General features: G+C 35.7%; 1 protein-coding gene across 1 annotated transcript; it reads right to left on the bottom strand.

The window, feature by feature from the left end:
- Nucleotides 1-11,586: 11,586 nt before the first annotated feature.
- Nucleotides 11,587-12,549, bottom strand: LOC142349715 (ester hydrolase C11orf54 homolog). The gene has a single exon (XM_075401485.1). The coding sequence runs from the start codon at nucleotides 12,547-12,549 to the stop codon at nucleotides 11,587-11,589; it is 963 nt and encodes a 320-aa protein (XP_075257600.1).
- Nucleotides 12,550-13,054: the final 505 nt, after the last annotated feature.

The raw sequence follows: 13,054 nt of genomic DNA, 5'->3' as shown, positions 1-13,054 counted from the left end.
GCAAAACTATTTAGTCTTGCTCCGGTTCTGCTTCTGTATGTACAGAAGCAGGAAACAAATAAAAAATTTGAATATTGAAAAAAAACAGACTTATGAAAAGACTAATGGTGGACCCATGAAAAGACCTTAACTCGACTTTGCTGGTTATTAAAAGACTAATGCTGGACCCATGAAAAGACCTTAGTTGGACTTTCTTCGTTATGAAAAGACTTTAGCTCGACCCATGAAAAGATATTAGCTCGACTTTTACTAGGAACCTCGACCGTGTAATTATAGTCAATATTGGCCCCCCCTACTAGACTTTTAAAGTCTTTTCATAAGTCGATGTCTAGGCCTGGGGAGAAAGACAACAGCGGATAGCGTTACCGACAATTATGTTATGAATACTGTTTAGTTAAAGTATTGGAATTATATCATTTCCTCAAAACGAGAATTGATCCATAATGCTTATTTTTTGTTCAGAAGATTTTGACCTATATTCCTTGGAAAAGCAAATACGTTTTCGGTTGATTCTTGACAGCGCAGGCAATTTCGTTTATTAGACGGGTAAACAAAATTGTGTACTGAATCTGCTTTATGCTATTTGGACCTTCTATGGAATATTTTTTCTGTTATGCTTTAAGCAAATTGAGAATATAAACTGTTAGAATCTAAACTTTGTTATTAACGTTACTAGACCTATAAAAACTGGGCTTGAACATTTTTTTGCCAATTTTTGAAATATTGCTTCCCTCACTTACGAAGTTTGAAATATCATGATTTTATTCTCTCCATAGGCGTTTTTTTTTATTTGAATACAATAGAAATAAATACGGTTGACAATTTTTTCCTATATATTTTTCTCAAATTACAAAAAAGAGAATTCAAAGAATCCTAAAGTTGATATTGCATTGCGTCATTAATTGTTTCTTTCGCTGAAATTTCAAACGGAAAGAATTAAAAAGTATGCAACTCAAAGCAGCAAATGCGCATTTTTCATTGTAATATTTGTGGTTTGATTTGTGCATTCTATTTTATATAACACAGGTCACATTCAAGGTATTTTACGAAATTGGCCATAATGTTCATTTATCAACTGCTAAGCAGTTAAGGTTTTAATTCAAAGTGTAAAATTAACCTGTGTTGTTTAATGAAAACATCACGGGAACTCTACTTTGTATCATTTTTGAAATGTCCACAATATTTATAGCCTGGATCATCTGGATTCCAGGGGAATCAAATGCAAAAGCGTATTCACTCTGCTCAACCAATCGATTAGTGATAGAAATAAAGATCAGTTCTGTTGCAGTAAGAGCTAATTTTTGTTTTCAGAGAACAAATTTTCCCGATATAAGTACGGCCTGAAAATGTCTCTGTTTTGTAGAGTTTTCGAAAGTTAAGATCATTGTTGTGTTTTGGTGGACCGAGTTATGCTTATGGCTTGTCCAAATTGCAACTAGTGTTTCAGAATAATTCCACTAGAGCCCACTGTAATATGGTAATGAAACACTAATGATCCACTAATGTTGTTCAGTGAAGTTATAGCGGACGACTAGTGGAGATCAGTGGGACTCCAACCGGGTGCCTAGTATGTCTGGTCATAAGTCAGGGTCCTCAACCCAGGAGCTCCTATTGGACAAATTGCCCCGTCTTTGGCAAAAAACCCAATATTCTTAGCCGATAAGATTAGAATGGAGAAATGCAACTTTTTGAACTGCTTCACTGGACTAAATTACATTTAATACAAATCTACTTGATCTGCAATTCTCTTACAAATCTACTTGATTCCCCGGCCATTTCCTTTAAACCCACTCAATTTCATAGCCGCTAGAAAAAAATGCCCGATTTATGAAACCAGTTTTCGAATTAGACTCTAAGCTCAATTTTATTTTTTTTCCAAAAAAATTAATTGGATGCGAAAAACCATACTGCACCCACGTACATTTGATAGGGCATTTCTTATATGTTATTGTTCGTATCCGAAGTTAAGGTCATGATAAAGTGAACATTGAAGACAAGAGAAGTCTTTATGTTCACTGAAGCGCTGTTTCTGCCCGTAAGGATGGTGATCTGAACATTTTCTGAGCTCAAGTGTTTGACTTAATTGATAGGCCTGAAAACAACTGATTTCGAAATAAAACTTATAGAAACAATTATTTTTCAATTTTTTGTTCAGATATTTTTTAACTAACTTACATATACATACTTCTCTAAATTGCTCTATTGGTTGCGTAGACTGTTATGCAACATTAATAAATGATAGAATTTAAAATCAAAATGGTCTCAGACATCATATAGGGTTACAAAATTAAAAAATGATTACGAATGTAGCCGACTGTTCACATTTTTTGCGTGAAGCATATTTGGTGGAATATTAGCACTGTGTTCAGTTTATATGTGATCATAGTTGTGTTTTTTTAGACATGCCGTCAAAGTGTCACTGCTTTTGAAAATCTGAGATGTTTGAGCCAGTGGATGTCCCGGGTCGAATGTCCTCCCTAAAATCCTCCCATTTAGTTGTAAGAGGGGGGGGGGTAATTTGTCTATGGGGGGTAAATTGATGTAAGAGTGGGGGGGGGGTAATTTGTTCAGAGGGGGTAAAATGATGTAATATGTGGGCTGCAATGGGAGGACTTTTGAGGAATTACCCCCTGAATGAAGTTGCCATGTAAGAGTGAGCTGCAATGGGCTGCAATGGGAGTACTTTTTAGGAATTACCCACCTGACTAAAATTGACATATAAGAGTGGGCTGCAATGGGCTGCAATGGGAGGACTTTTCAGGAATTAACCCCCTGACTGAAATTGCCATGTAAGAGTGGGCTGCAATGGGCTACCAAAGGGGGTAAAATGATGTAAGAGTGGGGCTGCAATGGGAGGATTTTTAGGTTAATGCAGTTCAAATTTTTTACGTCTTTTTGGGCTGCATTCGGCTTCCAAGGGGGGTAAATGGTATAAGAGTGAGGGGGTAAAACGCAAATTAACCCCCCACTCTTACAGCTTTTTTGGTCTGCCAAGGGGGGTAAAATGGGGTCAGAATGAGGGGGTAAAGGCCAAGTTAACCCCGAACTCTTACATCGTTTTACCCACCTTGGCATACCAAAAAAGATGTACGAGTGGGGGGTTAATTTGTCTTTTACCCCCTCACTCTTACACCATTTTACCCCCCTTGGAAGCCCAATGTAGCCCAAAAAGACGTAAGAGTTTTGAGCTGCATTTTCCTAAAAAATCCTCCCATTGCAGCCCCACTCTTACGTCATTTTGGGCGGAAACATTTAACCCGGGGTATTTTTCTATAATAGCTTTGCTCTGATCCCATCTCTTCAATTGTCGCCACAACCCCAACACTGCTAAGTTTCTGCCCACAACATAAACATAATAAGGTAAAATTTAGTAAGGGGGGCGGGGTAAATCGATGTAAGAGTGTGGGGTTAATTTGTTCATTGGGGGTAAAATGATGTAAGAGTTGGGCTGCAATGGGAGTACTTTTGCGGAATTACCCCCTGACTGAAATTGCCAAATATGGCTGCAATGGGCTTCAATGGGAGGAACTTTTAGAAATTACCCCCTGACTAAAATTGTCATGTAAGAGTGAGCTTCAATGGGCTGCAATGGGAGGACTTTTGAGGAATAACCCCCTGACTAAAATTGCCATCTAAGAGTCGGCTGCAATGGGCTGCAATAGGAGGACTTTTAGGAATTAACCCCTGACTGAAATTACCATGTAAGAGTGGGCTGCAATGGGCTGCCAAGGGGGTAAAATAATGTAAGAGTGCGGCTGCAATGGGAGGATTTTTTAGGAAAATGCAGCTCAAAACTCTTACGTCTTATTGGGCTGCATTGGGCTTCCAGGGGGGGGGGGGTAATTGATGTAAGAGTGACGGGGTAAAAGACAAATTAACCCCCACTCTTACATCTTTTTGGTCTGTCAAGGGGTAAAACGGTGTAAGAGTCGGGGGTAATTTCTCCATTACCATCAAGTTCTTGCATCGTTTTACTCCCTTGACAGACCAAAAAGATGTAAGATTGGGGGTTATTTTGTCTTTTACCCCCCTCACTCTTACACCATTTTACCCCCGTTGGAAGCCAAATGCAGCCCAGAAAGATGTAAGATTTTTGTGCTGCATTTTTCTCAAAAATCCTCCCATTGCAGCCCCACTCTTACGTCATTTTGGGCGGAAACATTTAACCCGGGGTATTTTTCTATAATAGCTTTGCTCTGATCCCATCTCTTCAATTGTCGCCACAACCCCAACACTGCTAAGTTTCTGCCCACAACATAAACACAATAAGGTAAAATTTCACCTTCCTAGTGGCTAATTATATGTTCGCGTAAAATATAATTGGTATAAACGGATATTCATAGTATAGATACAGTTCCTTCCGCGCTTGTCATTTTTACCCTGTTTTTGACAGTCTATGCCTGACAAAGTACAAAAAAGCCAATACTGATTACAAAAGTGCTCGTTTTTTTAATATAATACTAGGGGAAGAATTGAGAAAGAAAGTGGTCATATTTTGCATTAACAGAAGTTGCATGAAGACCTTAACACTAAAGGTACTTAACAATAAGATAAATAAGATTACCGGAGAGGTAAGAAAAAGCAATTTTAGAATCATAATTGTCGTACGATAGATACGTCTTTTCGTCTTTTCGTGGGGATTGACTGACAAAAATGGGCTCAAAATTTGCTCACTGTCTGGGTTGCTGACTTTAGTTGTACGCAACACGATAAGCCAGTGTGATATCAATTATTGCCTTAGCATGTTAAAATCAAGGGGAGGGACTTTTCTTTGGTTAGGTTGACTATCGGACCGCATATGGCTCTGGAACCGCTCCTGGAAGATAGCCGTCCGATTTTGGCTTTGCAGTTTGATCACCATTAGAGACCTCAATAACCTATCTTCATCCTCTTTTACAAAATATGACTTTTATTGTTCAAACCATCAAAATTTATTTGGTTTTAGGAACCTTATACCAGTTTTTTACTGTTGAGCCATATTACGCCGATCAATATCTTTTGCGGAGAGATACAAAAGTCGTATCATTTGAAAGACCTTGAAAATCTGAATAAATTGTTGAATCAATTTTAGTTTTTGCCGAGGAGATATCAAGCTTCAAAATTATGAGCGGTTTTTATTCAGCGCTCATTTTCATCTTTAACTTATAACAACTAAACGTTTAACTAAACGTTTAGCAAATAAACGGAACTTCTAGATTGCAAAATTTGAGATACACTAATGTAAAATTTTTGGAAGAGTTCTGGAACAAAAGTTTTGGAACAAAAAATTAACCCAGTTAAACCATCAAAAACTCCAAAAATGGTTTTTATCACTGCTAACATCTTGCTCATTCAGAACAACTTTTATAATTCTGATTTCCTGAATCCATTAAATCCATTAAATCTTTATTCCATAATTCCAAAAATGTAGCTGGTTGTTTGAAATTACTTCTACGAAGACTTGCAAATTAAAATGGAATTTTAAAACAATTAACTGTTTTCATATGCCTATGCGTGCAACATCTTTTGCGCGTGTGACCATCCTTTACTTGCGAGAAAAAGGATGTTTAATTATGTAGAGTCTTCTGATTAGGCACCAATTTCAAATCTGATTTACAGAGAACGATGAACGGAAAATTTTTTCATGGTCTGTAGGTGCATAACTACAGAAGCAATGCATACATGCATAAATAAGGATAATAATGTTTGGTTGACAGATTTTTCCTTCTCAAATTTAGTTTTTTATTTGATAGGTCGGAACATTATGTGCAAACGCATATTATTGCGATCCTCCCATTTTGGTATTTCACGTTACAATCTGCTTGTTGTTTATGGCAATCATATCTATCTTGATAAAACTCTTGGCTTGAACAAAAGCTCAAAAACTGAGAGGCAAATAGAGGCATCAATTATATCACAGTTTCTTTAGTGTTAAACGCCTGCTAATTTTTCGGCTAACTTAATAGAACCGTACAAGGAAAACACACCATGCTGAAGTATGATGCAGTTCAAATTGACGTAAAGAGTGTTCCGCTGAGTTGCAACGCACGCGAACGTTTCAAAACCTTTTCGCCATAGTTCCAACTGAGAAAATGTGGATAAAAATTTCGGTCGTACAAAGTTTTATTTAATTTTGAACAAGTAAACTGACCCCCGAACGTAAATTGGATGTTCATTTTTGACAATTTTTTAGAACGTTTGCTCGTGTTTCAACTGTAAGCTTTGATTCCCAGTCGATCAGAGCAGTCATAGCGAGCTTCATAAATTTTAAACGCAACCGAAAGTTGGGGAAACGCCAGACGCTCAGATGAACATCAGAAGGCTAATATCTGCATGCATTAAATTAGACCTTAGACATTTGAACCGCCCGATAGCGCTGTAGAGTTATTCCCATTTATTTGCAACGCTATTGAACGTTTCAATGTTCAAAGCTCAAATTTAAAACATGTAACAATCAGGACTTCGTTCTTCACATGCAGGTCGGGAGTTTTTCAAACGATCGCTTACGTTGAGACTTAGAAATTTACTGTAACTCTATGAGACTAACTATAGCCATAATAAATTTCCCATAAAGCTGAAATAAGCAAAGGTTCAAAAAACGCCAAAAACGTGCAACTGAGCAGCAATGTGCTCATTTGAATGTCAGTGTTTTCGCCATTATAATTTCATTCATCACTTTTTTCTACAAGTTTTAAAGTTGAACTTTGACCTTTGAACTCTACTCTGTGGCTTTGGAAACGTTCGCTTATTTGAACTTTATGAGACACGCTATACAATAACAGCATGTTTTAGATCAGAAATTTGACGTGCTCTTCAGCGGTTCAAATTAGTAAGTCCCATAAAGTTCAACGCAAGCGAACGTTCGAAAAGCGAGACTGCCTGAAATTGAGCAATAAGAGGCAGACGTGCGTCTGACGATTTTGTTAGCTTAGTTTCCAGAATTTTTGATTCGTTGGCTTCTGAAAACACTTTTGAAGAATTAGCACAAAAAGTTTTGAGCAATCGGGGCACAGTTTAGAGGATCATCAACAGGCGCATAGATGGGACCTTGCGCCGGCGCAAAGTTGATCTTGGGCCCCCTAGAGTAACATCAACCATACAAGATGATGCCATTTGCAGGGATGTACAAAATAATCGGCAGGAAACCATTCGACTACACAGTCAATTTTACGGAATATCGAAGTCTACACTGCAAAGACGAGTGCAAAATGCTGGTTTTTTGTACCGCCGAGCTGCCCAAAATTTCCTAACAACCATTCAGAGAGAAAAACAAATCCGTTTTGCTGACATGTACCTTGATGTTGATTGGAGCAGAGTTTTTTCTGATTAAGATTCTGGTACTGAAGTAGTCAAAACGACGAAAACACGGCAAGATTTAGATGTGACGGAGGCATTGCGAACTCTTTGAACCAAGTTTGGCTATAAATTCATTAGTTCAACAAGCTGTAAATTTTACAATATAGTGCTGTTTTAATTTTTTTTGGATTTGGATGCTTGGAACTTTCTGAATCAACCATGGACTCATCACATTTTGTTAATTCCACTTTACATAATTTTCTCATACCAAGTGTTGTTTCGCTCAATCCGCTTAATTGGATTTGGGTCTATCAACAAGATAACACAACACCACATACCGCTCAAGTTACGAAAACTTTTACTGGAGCACAATATTCCACTTCTGGAGTGACTGGCATACAGTCCAGATTTAAACCCTATTGAAAACGTGTGGGCCAGGATCAGAAAGATGTTGGCTGATCATCCTCCCACATTGCCGCAGGATGCTGTTTTAAAAATTCACAACATATGGATCTCTTTTCCCGAAGGATATGCCCAAAACATAGCTTTGAGTAGGCCAAAAAAACTCCAAAAAACCAAAGAAAGAAGGGGATATAGACTATAGATGAATTATTTTGTTCTTAGTTGTTCTTTTTATGCCTAATTTAATTCGAACTCTGGCCATTTTTCTTTTGAAACATTCGCTTGCGTTGCAACTTTATGGGACTGACTATCAAACGATCGCTTACAAGTTTTAAACTTGAACTTGACCTTTGAACTCTAATCTGTGGCTTTTGAAACGTTTGCTTATTTGAACTTTATGAGACACGGCTATACTATAACAGCTTGTTTTAGAGCAGAGAGTTGACGTGCTCTTCAGTGGTTCAAATTTGGCGTGGCCCACAAATCTGAAACAGGCAACATTTCAAAACAGAGTGTCCGGGTTGCTCAATAGCATGTTTTGGTGTTTTTCAAGCATTCGATTATTGCAACTTCAAGGGACAGACTATCAATGCCAAAATTAGAAAGTGTTGCAAAAAACGTCAAAGCAAGTTTTTAAAAAACATTTGAGTCTGAGTTAGGCTACGGAAACAGTTAAACCTTAAACAACAGCTTTTGAAACGGAAAATACCGTTGAGCAACATTGAATGTGTTTTCTGAAATTGAAATAATCGAGTGGCAAGATTTTTTTCGTCGCTACGAGTTTACGAGTTTAATGAATATTGAGTGAATGTTGATTCAACGCGATCAACACTTTTTTGAATTGTTTTTTAGACAAACGTCAAAAACTCAACAAAAAATTAAGTAGTTAAAGATATCTCAAAGAGTTTGCAAAAAGGATTTTTTAATAAGTGTTTCTTTATCGGCGCGCAAAAAGGTTTCATCCCTGACAAGTTTTTATTTGATTTCAATTAGTGGTAGTAGTAGTATAATGTACACCATAAAAAAGTTTGCCGATGAAAACTATTCAATAAAATCTAGAAGATTGTTTTGTAAATTTGGTGACTAGTATGCAGCCAGCATTGCATTGTGTCATTTTAAGTATCCCAGGCTGAGGTCCCAGACCAAAAGTCGATGTATCCTGACTATAAAAACCTCAAGTTGTCCGCAGTTCAGTGAAATTACACTCTGAAAACACTTTAGAAAATGGTTTAGAAACTAAGATGAAGACGTTTGGCATGTTTGGGGTGTTTGCAAGGTGCCAATGTGGGCAGGGCAACGTTCTAATGTAAAGTTTTGTGTATCAAAATTTCTTGTTTCTATCGTATTTTGCTTGAGTTACCGAATTATGCAGAACAAGAGGGGCCTTTTTGTGTTTTGAAGAATGAAAAATTTTCGCTTTCATCGTGAACATAACGATGATTTTAGTGAAGTGACTGATTGTGATTGGGTGTTTAACAGAAATAAGATAACGCAGTCATTACCAGCAATATGACGAAAGGTTTTGAAACTTAGAACCTTGAATTACTGTATAACCCCAATCTTCGCAACCTGCCAACTCTATACTCGCAATATCAAAACAGTAGTTGACCAAAGTCAGCAGATAATCTGTTTAAAAAACAATTCAATATTTCCGATTTATTGTTTCTAAATATTCAAAGGGTTTTTTTTCAGCTACTAATAAATGTGCGGATAAAATAAAACCAAACATCCCTTAAATTTTAATTAAATGGGTTACAATTTGACTTAATATAACAGCAACTTTTATCTTACCAACTTTCCTCTTAAAGAAATGTATTGAACTGTTATCGTTAGAAGTAGTCTTTTCTCCGTTTTCTCTCTGTCTTTAAAAAGAATACTGGCTACAATTTAAACAGATTTGCTTCGAAATTATTAATGATGTACTTTATGGAACTGTGGTTATTGTATTTTTAAAAGAGTTCACCGGGAAGAGCAAAATGTACCAAAAATTGGGTTCGGTTGTAGAGATAGGCCTCGCAGAGATTATTTTTTGAAACAGAAAGAAAACTTTACATTTTTAATTCAAACTTTAAAGAGCTCTAAAATGCTCATTTTTTCGCAAAAAAGCTAAATTTTACTAAAATGCTCATTTTTTCGAAAATAAACTTATATAAATTTTTAATAACGAAGTTCTTACACTTTGTAGTTACAGTTGCTTTTCGTGAAAATAAAGAGTAATTTTTTAGATTTCCTCGATATCAGTTTTTAAAATAGAAATCACAAAATTTTTTTCAAAATCAGGGACATTTTTTTCATTTTTCAAAACTTATAATTTTAAGGGCTGATAAAACTTAGGAAAAAAATTACTTAAAAACTTTGATATAACATTAAGTTTTCCTGTAAGTGTCCAGGATTTCTGACCTAGCATCTTCAAATTTACTGTAGCAATTTTTCGTCGCACGATTTTGCTAAGAAATTTTCAAATGAAAAATTGATAGGAAAGCATTTTTATTCTGTCTCTAAGTTGTTCATTAGGTCATATGATATAAGATTTCCTCAAAACTTTTCATTGTTATTTCTGTAGGCGTCATATTGGATTTTGCATTATGAAAAAATGGAAAATCAAAAAAATTATATTTGTTTATAGTTTTGATATGTTGTTTTGATTTTATGGTTTTTATTCAAAAATCAGAAAAATCTTGCAGACTATTTTTTACCAACCTGAACAGAAACAAGCATCCGTTTCCCATTTTCAGAGATTTAACGGAACCTTTTGCGCCACAGTTTGTAAAATACCTTTGCCAGCTTCCGATAAGGAAACGTTAAAACCTCAAAAGCTTAATCAGAAATTATTGTTCGCGTGTTTGGTAGCAGTAAATATCAAAATTTAATTAAGGAAATTTTTCTTACATCTGATGCAGTTTACTAGAGTCATTAATAATTAAAATTTAATTTTTTTGATCTGATTGCATTAGAATATTATCTCGTCGCACTTTAGATGTTGCTAAAGTTAAAGTTATCAGTTTCACTTGTCTATTTTTTGTTCCCTAATACATCAGGTATGAACAATATATGAAACTTCTGGAATTATTGCTCGCTGATTAGAATTTACTTCTATTCTTCGTGATCAATTTTTTCAATTGAGAATTACTTCGATCTCGTACCTGTTTGAGTCAAGAACGTTCATTCTTTAAATCCATCTATTCTGATTCATAAACTGTTTTTGCGAATACTAATAAAAGATTTCAGTGTTCATAAACAAAAATTGTATGGGCATCTCTTTTCAACTCAAAATAAATTTGACCAGATTAAAGACGCTACATGCATAAAAATAAAAAAGGACGGCTTGCAAAAAAGTTAAATTCATAAAATTGGCGAATCATTAATTACTGTTATGCTGAGTGAATATGGATATGTATATTTTATTGACATGATACCCGCCAAATCCTACTGGAATCGTTCACTGAATCAAAGTGTGCCCGACTTTTGTCTTTTATAACACGTTATAGTCCAAAAGATATACAAAATTGTGCTCATATAAACTAAAAGGCTCGATTGGGCGAGTCATAATTGTATTATTGAAAACGAGCGGTCTAGTTGTCAACCCAGGCTGAGGTCCCACATCGAAGTGACCAGGTCCAGACGATTTGATCCAATTTCTTTAATCTGATTTTTTTCCATACCTTTTATTTCGAATGCTGAATGCCCTGGTGGGTGTATGTTCTGAGGATGGCCCGTTCAAAGGTCATTTAATTCTGGGACCTCGACCTCGGCTAGGTGAGCTCTCAATAACCGGTCTTGATTATGGGTATACAAAATTGGTGATATTGATGACTTGGCTAATTCATTAATCACTGAACGAATTGTTTTACCACGCAATTAGTGGTAACATAATCATAAACAGAAGTTTGAAGATTTAAAAAATCTGCTTTAATGATGAGTCATTTGAAATTGGAATTGTTCAGCTGGCGGCATGTCAATTCGGACCAGTTTTGAAGCAACAGCTAGAAAAGCTTCATACTCAACCAATTCTTCGTCCAGATCGTGCCAGTAATGCGCAACTTTGGTTCGATTCCGGTCAGTTCCGTGGGAGTGCTCCGAAAACAAAAATAATCCCGGATCGTGACAGTGGAATACTGTGCCAAAAGTCATGGGGGAGTCCAGATTGTGATACAACAACCAATTGAGAAATTCTTGTTTGTCCAGAATTGGTTTAGCAGGCGGGGTTTCGGAAGCAATGTGACAATGAATTCTAGAATTCGTTACCGTAAAAAAGCCACCCAAAGAAATAATTTGGTTCGGAAACGATTGAGAAATCGCTCTTCTTATAGCAGTGATGAAACTTGTGTTTGAAATACGCCGTTTCACTCGAATTCGCAGCAAATTCTTTTCGTTACAATTTGAGGGTGAGGCGTAGATATTCCCAACGCAGCTGAACACATTGTTTTCTACCAGACTACAAATCGGTTGTTTATTTTCATCAGCTGTCGAGGAAATATACGTTTCAAGTTTACCAGTCTGGGCGTTTTTGTAGGTTAGAAGTTCTGCATATCGTTTGGAACTGCAACAACCTCCAATTCCAAGACTAATTTCAGTGTCAGAAGAAATAGATTTGCCCAATTCCTCAATTTCTGAGAATAAATACTGTTTATGAGGGTTGAATGTCGGTATGAAATAGGGCATGCCTCCAATATCTATAGCCAGACCTCCGCTTGAAAGAGACACTGGAGGCAGCACATTATTTGATTCTTGAATATCGTGACTTGTTGCAATCGAAATATCAAGTTCTTTAAAATGCTCTCTCAATTTCTCCTCCAGCGCATTTTTCAAAGATTGCAAACTCACTTTGAAACAGTCTAATACTACAACTGGCAATTTTTGTTCAAACGACATTGTCTATATGATCAATCGTTGATATAACTGGTCTCTCCTCAGTCCAACTAGCTTCGACGGTAATTTTGCAAGATCTGGGAGATTTTGCAAGATCTGAAGACACAACCGTCATTCGCCTATGACGGTTATGTTGAAAATTTTTTCTTAATGTGGTTATCTTTTGAGAAGACGCTTATCTTGTAAGAATCTTGTAAGAGTCCGGCAAGATAACCGTCTTCTTTTGAATTAAAAAAATGGTTAATCAGTTCTTTCATTGCAAATAAAAAATATTCAGAATAGGTTGCTTGCATATATATATATATATATATATATATATATATATATATATATTATATATATATATATATATATATATATATATATAATATATATATATATATATATATATATATATATATATATTATATATATATATATATATATATATATATATATATATATATATATATATATATATATATATATATATATATATATATATATATATATATATATATATATATAT

The sequence above is a fragment of the Convolutriloba macropyga genome, chromosome 1 (assembly GCF_964194025.1).
Source record: "Convolutriloba macropyga chromosome 1, txConMacr16.3, whole genome shotgun sequence".
NCBI lineage: Eukaryota > Metazoa > Xenacoelomorpha > Acoela > Convolutidae > Convolutriloba > Convolutriloba macropyga.
Note: the sequence above shows the minus strand (reverse complement) of the source record. Positions and strands in the feature narration are given on the sequence as shown.